Source organism: Coturnix japonica, chromosome 1, assembly GCF_054131305.1.
Source record: "Coturnix japonica strain WE chromosome 1, WE-NBRP24, whole genome shotgun sequence".
Lineage (NCBI taxonomy): Eukaryota > Metazoa > Chordata > Aves > Galliformes > Phasianidae > Coturnix > Coturnix japonica.
This window is the reverse complement of record NC_140663.1, coordinates 171,731,397-171,752,012: the sequence shown is the minus strand read 5'-3', so window position 1 is coordinate 171,752,012 and position 20,616 is coordinate 171,731,397. Positions and strand designations below refer to the sequence as shown.

Below are 20,616 nucleotides of genomic sequence, written 5' to 3'. Positions count from 1 at the left end.
TGTTTCCTACTTCATGTGTACGTAACGTAATGTTTATCCATAGCATTTCTATAAAATTTATCAAGAACGTGTTCTTTTAACAAACGGTGAAAAATTGGAGCACTTGGAGTTATTTGGTTGGAGTAGAAAACCTTTAGAAATGCATCATCACTTTAGGCCCCATGTCTGGGTTGCTTAGCGGTATTCTGACCTTTGTTACCACATAGTCCAACTGCCTGTAAGACAAATCTCTGTGAGTTTATTACATCTTAAAGTTCTACTATTTGGCACACAACCTTTCTGACTATTATGGCCAACGGTAACAAGGTAGTAAAACGTCTCCCATAGTTTCCACTTAGGCTTATGTGGTGTATTTCCTGGTATAAATACTGTAATATCTGGAACAAGTTCAAAGGAAATCTTTGCGGTATCGTTCATAAAACCAGCAAATTTAAGGAGATTTGATTTACTACGTAAATGGGCATATCTCATTTTACTTTTTTCTTTACAATGTGCAAGAAAGAACATAATTGAATTAAAGTTTGTCCTCCCTTTTTTTCTTCCCTCCTCCCTCAGATTGCAGCTATTCTCAGGAAACGAAAACTTGACTATTATTTGCACAAACTGCTACCTGAGATCTTGCAATCAACTTCCTTTCTGACAGCAAATGGGACCTTGTATATTGCTTGCTTTTGCATTCTAAGGTTGGTATACTGTCCTAAAAAATTAAATGTAATAGGAAAGCCATTGAATGTAACGTCTTAGCTTATAGAATAACTTGTCGTTTTAAAGAAACAACACATATGGGTAGGAGTCAGACAAGCAGTAGCTGTGCTTTCTGGTTTTAGTGCACAATATGCACAGTAAATAAGGCAATATATTCACATGGTTTCCTTTCCCATTTGTTACCAATTCCAAATACATGGGTGCAGGTAGATTGTAAGGGTTATCTAAGGAAATGTGATTTTTCTTTCCTAGAATGGTTTGAATGTAAATAGACATTTCAAATAGTGGGTCACAGGATTATCAGAAAAATTATGCTTTCCAATTTAAATGCTGCTCTATGAAGAGCAAGTGTATATTTGGTGACCTGTTTGACATATATGAATTGCAACTGGAATTGAAATTGACAAGATTACTTTCTAGGATTGCTAAAGGGGAATACTTTCCTGTCTTCTAGGAATTAATAAATCATTAACATGTAGTTAAAGTGTGTGTGTGGAGGGGGGGCAAGAGAGGAAAGGGGATAAATAATCAGTTTTCCTAATTGGGAGGTGTTGCCAGTAATGTTTTTGCTATGTTACTTGTTCTGTATATACCTACAGAATCTGGAAAAAATAAGATAGCGTGAGATTATGTGCGATTCATTATGATAAGAAAATCCCAAACTTACAGTCAGCCATTTCAGAAAAATCTCTTGATTTTTAGGGGAAAAAGGCTTATGGAGCTTGATTGAGGAAAGTGCAAAGTAATCGACTGGGAGGAAGAGAGCAGTTCTATCCTGTTCACGCACTGATGGGATTTAAACTGGGGACTAGATTAATCAAGGAGATGCTTGGGACTCATCAGGGATAGGCGCTGTGAACAAGTCAGCTGAACAAGTTGTATATGATCAAGAAAACAAGTGTTGAGAAGCGAGAAACTGGGAACAAACCAACGAGCACTATTAAATATGTGATATTTTTAAAAACTATATGTTGTATACCTTTATGAAGAACAACTACTGAGCTTATAATGTTGATAAGTTCATTACTTGGATTTTGCTTAGAATTAAGTTGTCTTGCAGCTTAAGCCATGTAAGCTTCCTTCTCTAATCAAATGGGAGGATGACAGGCTGGGTTGGTGCACGTGAAACTTCATTGCTTTTTTGTTACTACTTCGTGTGAGGTGGTTGTTTTATTTAAATATTTGTTTGAACTCATGATTCCTTGAGTTAATCACTGTATGATGTGGGAAATGTTTAACTTCCTGCTGTAGCCCTTCAGAGGGAAAATAATTATCTCATTTTCCAGCCCAGAATGCCATTTGGTTCTTCTGTATGTTTGAATCCATCAAAGAGATGGCAGAACACCATAGGTACATTGTTTAACTGTGGTCTGAGTGTTTCTAAAGTCAAGCTATGACCTTTCATAAAAAGGCTTTAGAGACCCAGATCCTTTAGGTCTGATTCTGCATAATGGTAAGAGATGAAATGGGATGTGTATCATTTTTGTGTCTTTTTTAGTTACAAGGTTTGTTATGTCTTTTCTTTGTCTTATCCGGGAAGTTCAAGTCCCTGTCAGGAGGTATTTGTTTTGTGAACATCTGAGCTGCCCACAGCTCTGAGTTGATGCAGTATTTCCTGCAGACTTCATACTCCTGACTAGGGGAGTTTCTAGAAAGCAGGAGCGGTAGTGACAAAGAAACAGAGTTCTCCATCAGTCCCCATATAGTTGACTTCTGGAATTCTAGAGTAGAGCAGCAGGTTAAAGGGTTTGTAGCTGGACATGTTAACTCATTTACCTGCACAATTCTTGCTCTGATAAAGAGTTGCGTGCTTCCTTATTTTGTAACACCTGGGTGATGTGTTGGTAGGCATATTGGGGTCTCCTGGATAAAGCAACTGCTTCATATTTTCATACATATACAGAAGCCTCAGTGATTCTTCAGTCACCATCTTATGCTGTATTCTGTAGAAAATACCTTTTATTCTCCCAGTAGTAATTGAAAGACCTAAATATGAAATGTAATTATCAGTGGCAGGTTTGGCTTGTGCTAATGTGTGGTTTTGATGCTGTTGTAGTATTTCCTTGTTTTCCACTGAGGAAAATGATCAAAATCAAAACAACTGCAAATACATCTTAGGATGTAATATTTTAGATAAGAAAATGCAATTTGAGTTATTTCAGTAATTGTTGAATATTCTCTCCTTTTCATTAATGAGTGAAATTTCATAACAATCCAAGTTCAGCTTCAGCAGTGACTTGGACTCTGGGTAGGTGTTCTCATTCTAGAAGGCATCGCTAAGTGAATAATCAACCAGTTTCAGCCCCCCTGCTATGTGCTGGGTCACCAACCACCAGACCAGGCTGCCCAGAGCCACATCCAGCCTGGCCTTGAAAACATGTCGCATTAGTGGACTGATTCTAATCCATGCAGGCAGAGAAAGTTCCTGTTTCTTTCCCACAGAAAAGGCATTTGTTCTGTTACTTAACAGATGTGCCTGGTAGGATGTGTTCATACTTACTAGGACGTTTCAGATGGCTGCTCTGAAACTTCATACAGTCATTGCTTTCCAAGAGAGTCCTAATAATGAACTTTAGCTACTGCAGCATTTGGCATTGTCATCCCGAGAAATCATCCTTTTTCAACCGTGGGAATGAATAGTGTGTATAATTGACATTACATCACTTGCTGGTGATACACTGGCTTCTTTTCTCTTCTGAATGTAAGCTGGCATTGCTCACTGCTCATGTTATTTTAGCAGCAGAAGTATGAAATGAGGCTGATCATGCCTTCTGAAAGAGTGAAAGTGATCTAATCCAGGTGGAAGTGGTAAATAATCTTAGTTCTTTCTATCAATATGAAATTTCATATAAGTAAATCACATTTGTATTTTGCTTTATTTTTAGAAGGGAAGACCCCACTGTTATTTTCCTCAAATAATAGTGCTTATCAGCTGAGCAGCCACAGTGTAACTGATGTGTATTCCTTATCAAATTTCAGTACTAGCTGACTTCTGCTTGCTTCTGTAGTCAGCCCAAGTCAGTTGGAAGGCACAGGTATATGATGCAGATTAAGTGTGGTAGAGGCCACTGTCACTGGCAAGCACTTTGGTCCTCCTATTCTCTCAGCAACCAATTTTATATCTTCCTAGATGATGTCTGTATTTGAAGAACTCTTTTTTTCAGCTCTTGGAAGAAACTGAGTGAAACCCAGATCTGGTTGCAAAAAGTGAGAGCTTTCTCACTGGCCTTAGTAGATCTGGGATTTCCCTCTTGGTTCCAGCTGTAATTGATTGCTTAACTTACCATAAGTGAGTGATTTACTGTTTTTAGCACCAGTCTGTCTGTCTATTTTCAGAGCACGTTGTATAGTAGAACAATTTGATTTGATTTCTGTCTCACTGGATTGCATTCCCACATTCCACAAGGCACATCTTCCTGAGGAGATGCATGTAAACAAATAGCAGAGAAAGGAGCAGCTGTCAGGTTGGAATCAGTGTCTGCAGCTTTTCAGAAGCATCTCTTGGAAAGTATTGCTTTCCTTAAGTTAATCCTTTAACTGAAATGGTTACGCTCATGAAGTTTTATGCGTCAAATGTTAACAATCCTCTCTGGGAACCCTCCTGAGAAGAACTATTCAACTGTAAGAATGGTTTGTCATTATCTGTAAGCACTGATTAATGGAAAATACAATTTATTTTAAATAAAGGTACATCAATACTGTGGTTGCTTTGCATGTAACATGTGTACAAATTAAATTTTCAGGAAACTACTTGGAAAATTCTACTTTTGGTCTCCTGGCTTTGGTGCTGCTTTACCAGCTTCTTATATGGCTATTCTCATCGAAAGGAAAAGCAGGTACAGTTTATGTTAATGGATTTTCTGTATTATACAATACTATTTCTTGTTTTGGACATTTGACAACTCAGTTTCTTTTTTCCCTTCAAATCCTGAAGTGTTCTCCATTTGAACTAGTGTCCTTTGCAGCCTCAGTATGGGAGGCTATAGTGAAAAAATCTTTTGACCTAAGATCTGCTTCTTATATATTTCTTTATGCTATTACTTCTTCATATTAAAAGAAATGATATGGGGGAGAAAAACTGAATGTCTCAGAGAGATGAAGTAATCCGAGCTGAAAGCAATGTAATGATAAAGAGAACAGAGGTTTTTGCTTATGAAATGATGTCTCAGTTCAGCTATCAACATGAAATTCATTAGGAAGAGCATGGAGTTAGGGGAGGAAAGCTTGGAGTGATCCAAGGATAGCTGGAAGCTGCCATTTGTCATGTGGCTGTGAGAAATGGCAGGTGAAATCTGGGTTAGGAAGGTTGAATGTTTCGAAATGCAACTTCCATTGGTAGTTTGCACAATAAAGAAAATTACAATGCTTAATTTAATAAATTAAATAAAATGATATAAATGCCGTGTCCCTGGAGGTGTTCAAGCCTGTTTGGATGGGGCCCTGGTCAGCCTGGTCTAGTATTAGATATGGTGGTTGGCAACCCTGCCCGTGATAGGGGGTTGTACCTTCATGATCCTTGAGGACCCTTCCAACCCAAGCCATTCTATGGTTCTGTGTTTTGATCATCTGGATTGTGTGCCCTTTATCAGAAGTAGAGGTGGTGACAAAAGCATAGTAGAAAAAATTATTCTTTAAAAGAAAAAGAGGTTTTAGTCCTGGAGATGATGTGAACACACTTCTGATGTCTATGATTGTCTGAATCTTCTATGTACTTCTGTTTCAAAATAGCTGTAAATGCACATACGTGTTGTCACCTATCTGTCAGGCCCTATCTCTGAACTTCAGTAAAGGAGTTAAGCAGTACCCAACCTGAATTTTGAAGGAAGATTGTCTGAGTTCTCTCCTCTGAAAATAACACACTACCTATTGCTTTTTGGAAACTGAAGAATCATAGAATCATCAAGGTTGGAAAAGACCTGAAAGATCATCCAGTCCAACTGTTCACCTATTACCAATAGCTCCCACTAAAACATGTCCCTCAACACAACATCCACTCATTCCTTGAAGAATGTTCCTTCATATGTAAGTAGTTCTGGAAAGGTGATGGTACTTCTAAACCATATTATTGAAATTAACTACAAAGAAAAAGGATCACAAAATTATGTCTGTATTATTTATTTTGGAAATAATTGAACTTCTTAAAAAGAAACTTCCTTTTTAGCTGTTTGGTTTACCTCTTACTGCAGTTACTTCCTCAAAGATACCTTCTGGTGTGTCTTCTTGTATTTACTCAGACTCTGGAACTGTGTTGCCATCAGTATTTCATTTTACAATGCAAGCAAATGCATTTTTCCCCTTTAATCGGGGTCACTTAAACTTTTCCTACAGACCTGTTACAATGCGAGTGCTTCATGTGTCAGACTTCTACTATTTCTAGGCAAGATTAGGTGGATGAACAGCCTCATTTCTTCCCATTTATGAGTTTCCTGTAGCTTTCAGAATATTCTTGAGCTAAGAGCTGTGACTACTGGTAAGCCCAAATTATATGGGGTTTTTATAATCTTGCAAACTAAGAACTTCTGAAGTGTAGAAAGAGAGTCTGTAAGCAAATATCATAACAAATGGCAGTTTTTAAAAGCCTTAGCCGCAAAGCAAGAAAACTTTTATGTGTTAGCAAGCACCTATTTCACTTCTGAGGTTTGGAAGAAATAAGAGTTGAGATAGGGATGTATGTAAGCGATGGAAGTAGATACAACGTGTATGGGTATGGTATGCCAGGGCTCCTTAAAATCAGCATGGCCAGCAGGTTGAGGAGGTGATCCTCCCCCACTGCTCTGTCTTGTTGAGGCTACATCTGGATTATTGCATCTGGTTCTGGGATCCCCTGGTACTACATTTGTATTCCTCCAGCATTAATAACATTTAGAAAATGTGTTGTATTTTTTGCTGAATAACTACATTTTGGGAAATGAAAGATATTCAGATGTAGTTCTGTAGGAAATAAGGTGATCATGTTGTTGGGCAGGAAGGTGCTCTTAGTGTGGTGGAAATATACCTGCTGTTGTGAAGGGAGCTTGAATACGAGCAGTCCCTGTTATTAATGACAAAAACAGATTGTAAATTAACTGGGAAACTTAATTAGTTAAAAATGCTGAAATATTTGGTGTGCGACTCTGTACAATGTGTGAACTGCGGCTGCTGACAGACCCAGTGAGACACGACTTTGATTTGAGAACTATTTGCTTGGTAGCTTCAGTTAAAGGCAGAACTGAAATTTAATGGACTTCTGTGGTGTTTTAGGAAGGTAGCTTTGGACAAGGAGATATGTTGAAATTTTTAGTCGTCTGTGGAGTAGCTTTCAACAAAGTGCATGGAGAAGTCTTGATTTTGGTTCATAAATGTATCTCTACCCCTTTAAATTACAGCTCGCAATGCCATCAGATTAAATCACTTAATCTCTTCCCAAGTGGAGACCCTATTTTAAGTGCCTCACTGGCATTTGCTTGCACAGCAGCCCTGTTAGTCCCGAACTTGGGAACAACGTGCTTGTAAATCGGATTCTTGAATGTTTCTGTACCTGTGTGCCAGTCTTGCAAGATAATGGGAAAAAGGATTGGGCAGGCAGTTCTGCAGAAAGCAACTCCATTTGGCATAAACCTGAAGGGGTCTGTTTATTTCTAAGGGGCTGCATAACTAGTTTGGTGATAGTTTGTGCCTTTGTAATGAGTAACTTAAGTTTTCATAGTATCACAGAATGGCCTGGGTTGAAAAGGACCGCAGTGATCATCCAGTTTCAACTCCCTGCTATGTGCAGGGTCACCAACCAGCAGACCAGGCTGCTCAGAGCACATCCAGCCTGGCCTTGAATGCCTCCAGGTATGGGGCATCCACAGCCTCCTTGGGCAACCTGTTCCAGTCACCACTGTGTGAAAAACTTCCTCCTCATATCTAACCATTGCTATGGAAGTAACTAAGAATTTCTGCCTCTTTCTTGTGTTCCCAAGCAGCGCAAGAGTGCCTGCTTAGAATAGAAGGATGCATCCTTACTGAGCAACACCGAGTTTGGAAAGTAACATCAGCCAACTCTTAGATGCATAGCTGGTGTGTGCTTCATGTTCTGAGAAGTGCACAGGGTTGGATCTTCTTGCCATTAAGTTATTGGTGGCAGTCGTATCGTGTTACTACTATATACGGTGTTCATGTTAGTGTCTCTCCAGAAGCAGAGATGACTCAGGTGTGTTCATTTGATTTCAGCCTCCTCTGGTAATCATCACCCTTATCTTATTAGTCTCTGTACAGATTCATTTTAAAGTGCACTCCTCATTTACTGCCACTGAAGCTGTTTCAATCTCTCTATAAGAAGCACTTCTGTTGGTTTCTAACTTTGAACAGTGACTATTTTACTTATGCCTTTTGGCTTCTGTTCATAATTCTGAGCTTATTAATGTCTGTTAAACACTATCAGGAAGCCTGGAGCTCCCAGCTGAAGTGGGAGCAGCTCAGACTGAGTGATTCCACACTGCTGTGCTGTGGGGTAGTGGGGCTGCCAGGAGGTGAGGAAGTAACTGAGCCTTCTCGTTAAAGTTGTTGTGAATGAAGCTGCTGAAATGTGCTGTGTGGCTTGGCCACAGCCTGTGTATTGCTGGAAGTGCGACCAGATGGGCTGTGCCTTTCACATTCCTGAAACAAAGGAGTCTGGCTGTTCAGTGAGCACCATTACTTCAGGTGTCTGTGTTTAATTATTTGCAAAGAAAAGAGTGATGCTCCCCCAGGTCTTTCATAAACCTGCTAATGCTCCAAGTTCTATTTTACTCATAGCTAAATCTTTACTTTCAGTTTGCTTAAACTCTTGTTTAAAAAAAAAACAATTTCTTAAAGAGTTTTAAGAGTTACAAGTGAACCTATAAGAAGGGGTACAGTTATGGTTTTAATGAAACTAATTATCTTACTGCCCGGTTAACTTTTTTTTCTGCCTTTGGTAAGCAATTAAGACAGAGAAACTGCAACTGCATTCCCCTGTAAGCTGTGGGGTGGCTCCAAAGGGACCTCTCTGGGATTGCCCCCACCACCCCACTGGCCAACAAATGTTTATGTACGGGCTGTTAACATTACAGTGGCGCCTGTCTCGTCGCTATGGGTAAGCCTGTGTCACTGATGGTGTTATAAAACCTGAGATTTAAGGCTTTTGTAATTTGGTTGTAAAATCTTGCTCTGGGCTACTATTGGCAGCAAGCTTTAGTAGAGAACTTTGAGTGTTTTTTCATCAAGTTCTATGTACTGGACTCATTGCAGGAGTTGGATGGGATGACCTTTGAAGGTCCCTTCCAACCCTAAGGATTCTATGATTCTATCTGTATGTAAAAGATGATATAGTGCAACAGTTCATGTTAATAGAGAATGCCTCTGTAGGTATAGTGGTGTTCTTGAAAACATGTTGCTTAGAAAAAGAATGGAAGCATTTCTAGAAGAACCATGTAGTGCTTTTAGAGTTCGGTGCATGATGACCTGATGTCATGCTGTCACTCACTGGGGCTTCTGCTTTGCCACAAGTGCCATTAACTTAAATAAATTGCAAGGGAAGAATGTGGCAGGGTAGTAATAAAGTCTATGTTTTAAATAAATATATATAGAAACTGATACTTTTTAAAAATGGGTTTTGTGGAATTCTCCTTTCAAATCTGAATCATGCTGAGGATCATGCTGAAGAAGTTGTGATTTGTGGTTATTCATGTTCAGTTATTAGGGTGAAGAAATAAGAAGGTAAAGGGAAAGCGTATACATTCAGGGTCTATATTGGAGAATGACAAATAATAAGATTGATAGATAACTGATATATCAGGTAGTATGTATAAGAACAAGCATCTTATCTGATGTAGTTTAATTATGATACGTTTCTGTAACTTGCTGTCAGTGAGTCATAGCATTGCTGGGGTTGGAAGGGACCCTTTGAGGTTCTAAATGCAAACCTGCTCTGGCAGGGTCAGCTGCACAACTGTGTCCAGTTGGGTTTTGAGCATCTCCTCCAAGTGGAGGCACCACTACAACTCTGAACAATGTGTTAGAGTAGGATAGTTCTATTGGAAGGGACCTTCTGAGATCATCTAGCCCAACTGCCCGATCTCTGCAGGGTTAACCATAAGCTAAAGCACATGGATGGGGTGGTGAGGCACTGGAACAGGTTGCACAAAGTAGCTGTGGATGCACCATCCTTCGAGGCATTTGTATTTTTATTTGAACACTTCTGCAGTTCCCTGTATTTCAGGAGGACTCACTGGGTTGGCTGCAACAACAAAAGTGAGGCTTCTTCATCGATTATGCTGTAAGACAGCACAGGCAGTGCTTTTGAGCTCTGGATTATGTCTGTCAAGCTCACATGAGGCTAGCTTGGATGGACAGAAGGCAGTACTAAGGCAGGGTTATGGACTGATGGATCCCAGGTGGCCGTGTGCAGCCAACACAGTCTGTGCTGCTCTAGGTGAGACTTGAGATAATAACTTGGGTGTTTCCCTCTCCATTATTCTAAGGACTACTTTTCATAAACCTCACTTTTCAGCCTATGAAGTGAAAATTAAAAAACCTGAACAATTAAAACTTATGTGGTTGTCTGAGTGTTAGTAGAATTTCCTATTGTTTTTTCATCATGCACAAGCACACACAAAAAGACTCCCCCTCCAGCACCCAAATGTTAAAGTGCTGTTGAAATGCCTGTAGAAAAAACGGTAACATTGAGACTACTATTGAACATCAAACTGTTCTGCAAGTCTAAGCTGAATTCAAACAACACAGGCAGTGGATTAATTGCTTGGTTCTGTCTGCTCCTTGCTCGCATGCAGGAGGCACTCACTTGGACTTCCTTGACTTAAACAAACACTTAATACATCTTCTGTGTCTGAACGCTTGTGTGTAACATGCAGAACCCAGAGGGGAATAATAGATATTCTGCTAATGTAGAGTAAGCTTCAGATGCTGCCTAGCTGAGCTAGCTACGGTGTTAGCTGATGTGGTGGTGAAAAGCTAGAGATGAGCCTAGGGGAATGATGATGGGGGCTGGGGGCGAGGCAAATGGCTCAGCTGAAGGCATCTACACCTTTGCTGTGACACAGTAATGGTGTATAGCAAACTAGAACAAAGTATGAGTCCTGGGTTCTGCAGAGCAGTCATGCTGGCGTAGCTGTGCTGGTTCTAGGAGCAAACCCAGTGTTTTCTTCTATATCAACTGAGCCAATTAAAAATAATTCTGGTATGATCAACAGCCCAAAGAAATTGTTATCTGGGGCCTTATTTAATGGGAGATAGACCTTCTTATACCAAGAATGTTAACGATTTAAAAAATTGCCGGAAATCCTTCATTTCTTCTCCTGAGATTTGAACAACTTGTTATTCTTCTGTTATCTACTGGTCAATCTTTTTATGAAAGCAGTAAGCACTTTGGAATCTGATTTTTATCTCCTCATGAAATCTTGTGAGGTTAAGTCACCCTTAGCTTAAGAGCTCTCACTCTCCCTTAGCTCTGCCTTTGCTTTGTCTCTGGGTCCATAGATGCCATGAGGAAGCCAGGAGAGGAGGAGAGGAACGATGAAAGAAAATCTGTATAAAATTAGAGTAGAAAACAGTTCAAAAATCAAGCCGTCGATGTTATCTTGTGTTACACTAGCTGAAAACTCAGTAAGAATTATTGGTACTAATTTAACTGGAATGTATTACTGTAGATATATTTTCATTTTGGCTTCTGTCCCTCTCTAGTTTTCTCATACCCTTTCTTTGGCATGTGTTCAAATCATAGAACACGTTGTGTTTGCTTTTCCTTTTAAGAACAACAAATTCTGAGTATTGCGAAGAATAAAATAACCATTTTTCTTAATATATAATGTGCTCAGCAGTTGCTGAATTGCAGTTTTGAGCAGTTCTTCAACTCAGAAGTGTTCGTTTCCAACTTCAAACCATCCCAAACTTGGAAATAGAGAGTCCTTTAAAACATGGTGGGTTGTGGGTCCTCAAACTGTATCTTTTGATGGGAAGTTTTGTGCCTGAAGGTGCTATTTGTGTGAAGGACTTGCCACTGGTATTTACTGAGCTCCAAAAGTAATGGTTTTCTTTTTGGAAAACTTATTGCTTAGGTCTGTTTTCTTAATTTTCTGCATTATTTTGAAAGCTTATCTGTTCCTGCTGATTCTGAGTGAACTTTTGCACCAGGATTTCACTGCTGGCCTCCAGCTGCCAGTAGGAAATCAGTGGGTGTGAGAGATTAACGATACCCTAAACATAATCAGCACTTCTTGTGTTATTACAGGGATGCAATCACAACTCCACATCTATCGTTGATTGGTTTTTGGTGTCAAGCTGCTGTGGAGCAGAGAAAGCCCTCTTCACGTTGACCTTTTTCTTTTCGGGGAAAGCTGTGATTTGTGTGCTTGATTTAAATCTGCAGGTTATGAAGTGGTGTGCTTTACAGTGTGGGGGGAGGAAGGTGGGGAGGGAATTCTTCCTGTTTTTGCAGACCACAAATCCTGTCTGGGGACCCATTACAAACTATTATGTTAGCTTCTTAGTTTAGGCTCAGAAATTCAGGTCAGAGTTAACTCTTTCTATTCTTTTTAATTTCTTTTTAATTTTTTTTTTTTCCCCTCATGACAACTGTAATATTTTCAGACTTTACCGTGACAAGTTGGTACAGCATAAACTGTGTGCTTTGCACTTTTGAAACATTGAATTCCATATTTACCTTTTGAAACCACTGGTTTCAAGCTACGGCAGGGGAGATTCAGGCTGGACATTAGGAAATATTACTTCTCAGAAAAGGTGGTCAGGCACTGGAATGGACTGCCTGGGGAGGTGGTGGAGTCACTGACCCTGGGGGTGTTCAAGGAGTGCTTGGATGTTGTGTTGAGGGACATGGTTTAGTGGGAGCTATTGGTAATAGGTGAATGGTTGGACTGGATGATCTTTTAGGTCTTTTCCAACCTTGTTGCTTCTATGATTCTGTGACTCCTTTGAAAGTAGTTATGCATGTGATTTTAGAAGATCCATAAAATGATTATTGATGAAAATAAGGTGCTAGCTGTCACAGTGTGCAGCACATCGAGTGAGCACTGATATTCATATTAAATTCCAAGTTGAATTTGGAGGAACCTTTTAAAAAACTATATATATATATATATATATATATATATATATATAGTTTTTCATAAAGATGACATTTATTATGTTAAATCTGCATGTGGTTCAGACCTTGTTGTATAGGTCTCAGAAAGTGGTAAGTTTGACGTGCTGCTTCTAGCACCTGCTTACTCTCAACTCAGACCTGTCAACGTGACAGTAGTAGGAATTCTTGGAGGAGTAAAGCACAAGTCTGAGATATTAGGAGTGTGACATTTTGAGGCAGGCAGCGAATTCAAAAGCTTTGTGAATAAGCTCAAACAATGCTTGTCTTAGCTTTGCCTTTTTATTTTTTCCTAGCTTTTAAAATTTACTGTATATGAGGACAAACACAACCCAGTGGTGAGGCTGCTTAGGCAGAGAACTCATGCTGTTAATTGCATGAGTTAATTGCATTTTGTGTTATTTGTGGTCTGGTCACATTTTTTCCTCTTCAGTTTTGAGCAAGAAAAACAGTGATAGTAAAAAGTCAGACTGGTAAAAGCAAAATAACAAACAAGCAAAATGTATTTAGAGTACTTCAAATCCAGTTACAGTGAACATCTAGATTTAAGAGTGCCTACGTGGGAGGGTTTATAGTATAAATGAAAGAAGGCATTGGCATAGACTGCCCAGAGAGGTGGTGGGTTCAGCATCCTTGGATGTGTTCAGGAGCTATGGAGATGTGGCACTGAGGGCTGTGGTCGGTGGCCATGGTGGGGATGAGCTCATGATTGGACTAGGTGGTCTTAGAGGTCTTCTCCAACCGTAATGATTCTATGATTCAGTAAAGAAAACAATATATTGAACTTTGAATTGTGGAAAAAGTTCTTAATGAGAAAACCTTCAACTTGACTGGAATGTTGTATATTAGTTTTATTAAGTTAGAGACAGCAAGGTAAGAAGTTCTCAAAGGAGAAATGAATATTGATGAGGAATAGCTTAAAGATCACAGATGCCTAACTTGTCTGTGGCTCTGTGGAGAAAGAAGGGATGTTGGTTTAGTACAACAGCTAAAAGCTTCTTGAACACTCTTATAGAAAAGCGTAAATATCTTGCTCACGGAAAGATGAGTTCAAAGGTTGAAGCTGGTGCTTTGTGATTTCTTTTGATTTTAAAATTCTCTTGATTAAACAAAGAAGCTGAAATCTTTAATCTGCTTTTTAATTTCCTGTACTTTCATTTCCAGTCCTTGAAACTGAGCTCAGAAAAGAGCTGTGTGTGATTAAAGTCTTAGAGAACATGATTCAAAAGGTGAAGGGGCTCAGTTTTGTGCCCAAGAACTGGGCTGTGGCCGGCATGTTGGATGGAAGCATTCGACTGTAGAGGGATGTGAGAGGTTGGCTGGTCCAGCGTCCTGCCCAGAGTAGGGCCAATCTGAGATCTGACCCCTGTGCTTGATGGACAAACTACCATTTCCTCAAGCAGATCAAAAATTGTCCTGCACTGCTGCCTCTTACCCTGGCAACCATGGGCTGTTCTTTGACCCCCTGTAACTGGTGTCCTGCCCTCAACTTGTGCATGCATATCAGCTGTGATCTGCGGGTGCCTAATGGCCACCTGTAAAGGGAACTGATCTCTTCCCTTGACCTCCTACCTACACTTCTGGTAGTACAGCCCTGTGTGCTGCTAGAATTCCTTGCTATTTTTGTCCTATAGCTTTATTTATTTATTTATTTATTTGTTCTTTGTGGAGTTATTTCAGTCTCTTTCCTCTGAGCAGTTCAGTCACAGGAAAGTGTCGTTCTTTGAGCTTTATAGACCAGAGTTGAAGAGCTTTTGCTGTTTGAGTATGGTCTGGATGCTGCTAAGATGTTAAAGAAAGTGAGTTGTACCTAGTGAAACCTTTCTTTGAGGCATAAATCATAGAATCATAGAATGGCCTGGGTTGAAAAGGACCATAATGATCATCCAGTTTCAACCCCTCTGCTATGTGTAGGGTTGACAGCTACCAGACTGGGCTGCCCAGAGCCACATCCAGCCTGGCCTTGAATGCCTCCAGGGATGGGGCATCCACAATGTCTTTGGGCATGGATCAGATTTATAATAAATTGTTCAGCCACGGATGATATCAGGTGTCTTGGATAACTGCACTTGGAATCATTGCCTTTTTTAGTTCTATAAAATACAAGAATACAGGTGCAGCTCTCTTTGATCCTGACTTAGGTACATGCTCCACTTCAGCCTTCGCTAACCTTGTCAACCTTCCATTAATTGTGCCCTAGCTTGTAGTTGTTTTTTCCCCACTTCCTCCAAATAAAAGATTGCATATCACTGGGGACTGATTATGGGAAATAATATCAGTGGAAGGGAGGCAGTGAGAAGCTAAGGCGAAGGTCTTAAGGAGAGCAACCTCTGAGAGAATGTGTATGGACGAAGTATTATCTGTTTCTTAGTGTCTGTAAGTCTCCTAGAGCATGTGATTATACATGGTTGACTAATTTTTGTTGTTACTTAATTATTTCCTGCACTTGTAATACTGTTTCCCAATTGTATGTGTCTCTTATTTACCAGCTGCAGCTTTAAAGCAGTCCTTGGTTGTATCAGTGACCCTTTTGCTTGGATTAACTCAATCTTTCAGTCCTGTTTTCCATCAGCTGCCATTGTTACAAAAGAGTGCAATGCTTTCTGAACTTCCACCTGCTTTTTACCAGTGGAGTTCACTGTTGGGTTAAGTTTGCTGGATCACATTTACACAAGGACAAGAAGAACCTTTTTCTTGGTAGAAACTTGGGGGTATTTAATGCTATAGTAGTCACAGAATGAGTTTGGGAAAAGCAACCTATTTCTGCATAGAGTTCAGCAGGCAGGTTTGCTGCGGGCACTAATTTCATCTTGCATCTTTCTGTACTCCCAGCTCCAGAAGTTACTTTCTTGGGCACTTTCATTGCCTGTGTGTTTTCCCTGCTCCTAACCACCTCCTTTTCATATCGGTCTCACTCCAGCTGCAGTGCTGCTTCTTGTTTCTTTCCTTCCTCTCTTCTCGCCCCTTTTCCTTTCTTTGTCTTTGTGCAGGTCGTGCTTTACATTTGGCCAAGAGGGACCATAAGGGAAGCTAAAGCTTTGAAAGATAGAGTTCCTACTTTTTCAGTACTTCCATTTGACGTTTTTTTATGTGTGAGGCCAAAGCTTCTCCATCTGCATGTCATCTCTGCCTGTGTGATACAGATGCTGCAGGAGTGAATGTACCAGGTTATCACCAAGCTATTCACATAGTAACAGTTGTCAGTATACACACTATGCTCTGAATGATGCATCTGTCACAGGGGGAAGCTGCTTTTGGATTAGTGTGTTACTACAGGTTGACATTGCTCGTGGTATTTTCCAAAGGGCTCAAAGTGCATTGAGTTGACAGGATAGCTGTCATGTGTAAAGTTAACGCTGTTTCCAAACACTTTTGTACATTCAGTTTATCCTGAGCTTTTTATACTTGTGCAGGAAAAGTTGAAAAAGAACCCCATCCAACTAAAGAAACATCAAATATCCCTTTTTTCACTCCCCCCTGGTCAGAATCAGCATGCAGGATTTTGATGCTTTGTTATGAAGTATGGAAGTCTAATTGCTTTAGCAGTTGTGGATGTTATTCACTATCTTTTTGTTTCTTCTGTTTCCCAACTTCACCAGATCTTTAGATTTGGGTTTCTGGCTGCCTGTGATTTTGATTTGCTTGCTTGTACCATTGCAGTGATTGCAGGTTATCTTATGAACATACAGTTCTGTTAAGCACCACACAAGTGCTCAAAACTTCAAACTGCGACATACCTACAAGCCTGGGTTGGACCTTTCATGTTGGCACATTAAAACAAAGAAAGCCAAACCATGTGAAGACAGATGAATTCAGGTTTATAAACCCGTTTCTGTATTAGCAATTAAACACGTAGTGTTGTTGTGTTTTTGGAATTGGTGTGTAGCAGCATTGTAAACAGTGAGAAAAATCCTGAAAATCAAGATGCTGATAGCAGTAGTCAGGTAAGAAATGCTGACATTGTGCCTGTGAAAGCTAATACAAAGAGAGAAGACAAATGAGGGCAAAGCAAATCCGTAGTTGTAAGTGCACAACCTTACTTAAAGCTCTCTGGCTGGTGAATGGCTTCCAGAAGACAACTGCATTTTTGATAGCTGGACCTTGTGGAAACTTCTGTTTCAGTCTGCTGCAGCAGCAGTTCGCTTCGATGTAGCTAGAGCTCAGTTTTTGGTCTTGTTCTGGGAATGTGGGGCAGCATGAGCCCAGGTTTATGTTTTTAATATCCAGCTAGTGGCACCATACAATAGAAGGGGAACAAAGAAGAAACTAGGTAAAGGTTTGTAGAGGGAAAAGCAGTGGCACTGTTGGTACTGCAGCTCTCATCTGGAGTGGGTGGGCATGCTGCTTTGTGCTATGGCATCTGCATTGCCCATTTCAGTGGAAAACACTTTTTGTGAGAATATTTGGTTTCATATCTGTTTCCTGGCAGGATGGTAATGATTCATTCCCCGTCAATATACCACTTACTAAACTCTCTTCTTTAATAAGACGTTCAGATGCTTAAGGTACTTTTCTTTATTGACAAAATGTTTAATTTGTTCACTGATTTTATCATTTCTGTTTATAGGAGAGGTCTCCTCACAATTTACATGGCAAATCAAGTAAGTAATTCTTTATTCAAATGGTAAAAATATGTGAGATCCTTGCAATTGTTTTTGAATCCACTATCAAATACTGTGCATACAAACGTATTTACCAGATGGTTGTGTCAGTTTAGTTTTTTCTCATGAAAAAAATAGCAGTAGTAAGTTGATCTAAATTTGTATTTTGTACACGAACTTTTTCTAAATAAGGACTTTTATCACATGCCCATACTTTAGGAATGATTGTATTATGCCAAAATAATTATCTAACCAACCTAGAATTCTACACTTTACTGGGGCCTTGAGGAAATCATGCAGACTTTGAAGATTCATTAGTAGAAGTACTGAGGCAAAGGCAATTTCTTGCAGCACAGGTCAGAGTGATAACACCGATACCTTCTCTTCCGTCCTGGTAAGTCATTGGTGGTGACAGTTGTAATTCTGAGGATTCTTGGAAGACTTCCAGAAAGAGATGATGTTACAGTATGCTACCAAGTAAATATCCTACCCATAAAAATATATGCATTTACAAACTCTATTGGAATTCCCTCTCAAATTCAGGTGTGTAAAAATTTCTTTTAGACAGGAATTGGTTCTTGGTTTATTCTGTATTCATACAGTGCCCGCCATGAGTAGGGTTCACAGAATTCAGAAGAGAATAATTCAGTTCTCACCATGAGTTATATTGATTTCAGCTGCTGTTTATGTCTTCTATAGCTGTGTGACCTGGATGGCTCATACCTTATCCTTTAAGATTCCTTTTCTTTGTTTGTAATTTGAGAAGGAGACTAACCATTTTTTTTGAAACTAATTTAATTCTATGTTCAGACCCTCAATAACACACTAACGTGGCATTGAATTCCTACTTTATATAACTTAATATTGGAAGGTTTGAGTCTCTCTTTGAACTAAGAGCAGCAACTGTGTAGGAACTTCTTTTTCAGGACATGCTGGTGGTCATGTCATCATTCATTGGGAGCAGACTTCAAGAGAAGGATGAAATAGGTTTGCTTAACAGCAATATTCTGGATGTCCCAATTCTGAGAAAGCTATTGCTATGTTTTCGTCTCTTAAATTGTGATACCAACAGCTCACTTGGGCAGTTCAACAGCATTAGAAAGAAAAAGTCAACCAATATATTTCTATTTTAAAGAAGCTGTTTGATTCCATGAGTGTTATGTTCAGCATAATGGTTTATTTTAGTCACGTGTGTTTGAACTTTGGACAGCCAAGGATTTGCCCCATAAATTGCCCTTGATCATGATGTTCTTTCCTAGTTAGCAAGCTGTGTAATCACTGTGAATGTTTGCCTACCTGTGTTGCTTGTCTCTGGTTGAGAGCTTTATATGCTTGGTTAAGATTTACTCATTACTTTACTATGCCTTTAAAATACTTGTTATCTTTAGATTGCAGCATGTTCTGAAAACTGGCAAGCTGCACTTATTAATGCTAGTATCCACATTTCAGACCTGGAGCATAATGACTTAAGCTACTTGTTAGGTAATGAGAATGCAAAATGGATCTGGAACATGAAGTGACTCTTGCATTCCTTAATACTATCTCCAGGGCCTATTAAGGTGTCCTTTGAACTGAACACGCTGCATTGTTTTGTTTCATATTTGCTAAAGTATGTTTTTTAGCCAGTAATTGCAGCTTTCTGTGTGATTTGTCCTGTGTGCTTTTGTCTAGTTAGATGGGGGTAATTGTAATTAGTTTTATTTGCTTATTATAAGTAATTATCTTGACTATTGATGCAGTGAATTTTTATACCCATACTAGGACTTCCAAAATAGAAATTTGTTCTTACTGTTCTATTGGCAATAGTCAATTGTTTGTCCTCAGAGATGAACTTAAGTAGCAAAATGGGCACAGGTATATTAAAGCCGTATATATGGCTGCTGTTCAGAAGTGGAAGGCAGCAGGGTGAAGAATGCTTGTTCTGAACAATAACATCAATATTGATTTCTCATCTTGGACTACTAGAAATATCTGAATAAGTGTCATGACTAATTGTAAGTAATCCAGTAATTATAGATTTATGTGACCCTAAACTCCCAGGCTGTATTTTCTGACTGCTTATACAATAAAATGACATTAGAAACCATAAGAACCATGTAATCAATGATTAGCATCTTATTTTTTAGTAATTTGTTAATATTGTATATGCTCTGTGGAAAATTTGAATGGAAATAGCTCCTGAAGGTAGCTTTCTGCTAGACTGAATCTATTGGAACAATACACCCAAGGACTGGATTTTTATGGGAATACTTAATATGCAACCTAAAATCAACCTCCAAGCTTTCTGGAAATCAGCTGAAGTTTTTTGGTAATAAATTAATATACCTGACCCATAACATGGTTGAAAATGTGGGTTTGGAAATTATTGACTAGTTACTTGTCTTAGAACTGACATTTGTGATACCCCAGTACAGACCTGCAGTAGCAGTCCGTGCTGGGGACCACGCAGCAGCACAGAGAATTTCAAGTTCTATTTTGGATTGCACGTGTTAAAGTCAAGACATTTCTAAGATTGTAAGTGATGCATTGGTGGGGAACATATAAGATAGCCCTTCATGGATAATTTGAGATCAAAAGGAACCCCAAGATTCCAACAAAAGGTGGAAAGTGAAATGTAATATCTTCAGCTATTTTTATCTGGGAAAGATGATGATAGTAATAAATAAGCACCCATGATTAATACCTATAGTTCTTGTATTTCAAAACAGTTATGGCATACTTGACGATGAACAGCTTGACATTTGAGTTGTTGCTTTGAAGCTGAAGAAAAAAATAGGGATTTTTTTGGTGTTGAAACAAAGTCTGTATTCAGGAAGAGGTTAACATGGACTACGACGTTTTGTTATAAAAAGTTTGAGAAATCAAATTACTGGAAAACTGAAACATCATCATTGGAATGTTTACCAAGAGAAGAGGCTCCTTAGCATATACTGAAATTTAAAAAGGTTTTTTTTGCTTTTACCAGAAAGAAATTGAAGTTCTTCCACTTGAAATTCGAACTGTGACTCATTATGTCAAATACTTCTTTTGCTTGTTCTGTAATTTCTACTTTATTTGAATACAACCATTTGTGTTGGAAAAGGCCTTCAAGATCATCCATCAAGTGCATCCATCAGTCTGACCTAGAGTCCCATTACTAAACCACGCCAGACTACCCTCTCCATAAATAAATTCTTGTTGGTGTCCAATCTAAACCTAACTTGGTTGTGA

At 39.2% G+C, this 20,616-nt stretch overlaps 1 protein-coding gene across 8 annotated transcripts in view; it reads left to right on the top strand.

Moving 5' to 3' along the window:
* The window catches only part of TMEM135 (transmembrane protein 135), a 165,914-nt gene that overhangs the window by 26,613 nt on the left and 118,685 nt on the right, over positions 1-20,616 (top strand). For 6 of the 8 annotated variants that reach the window (XM_085536500.1, XM_085536499.1, XM_015852397.3 and 3 more), the window contains 3 exons: positions 556-683; positions 4,449-4,541; positions 17,373-17,406. In XM_085536500.1, coding sequence (XP_085392626.1) covers positions 556-683; positions 4,449-4,541; positions 17,373-17,406 — 255 coding nt within the window. Of the gene's footprint in view, positions 1-555; positions 684-4,448; positions 4,542-17,372; positions 17,407-18,332; positions 19,503-20,616 lie in introns of those variants that run through there. The other 2 variants (XM_085536503.1, XM_015852398.3) reach the window with 2 other exon arrangements.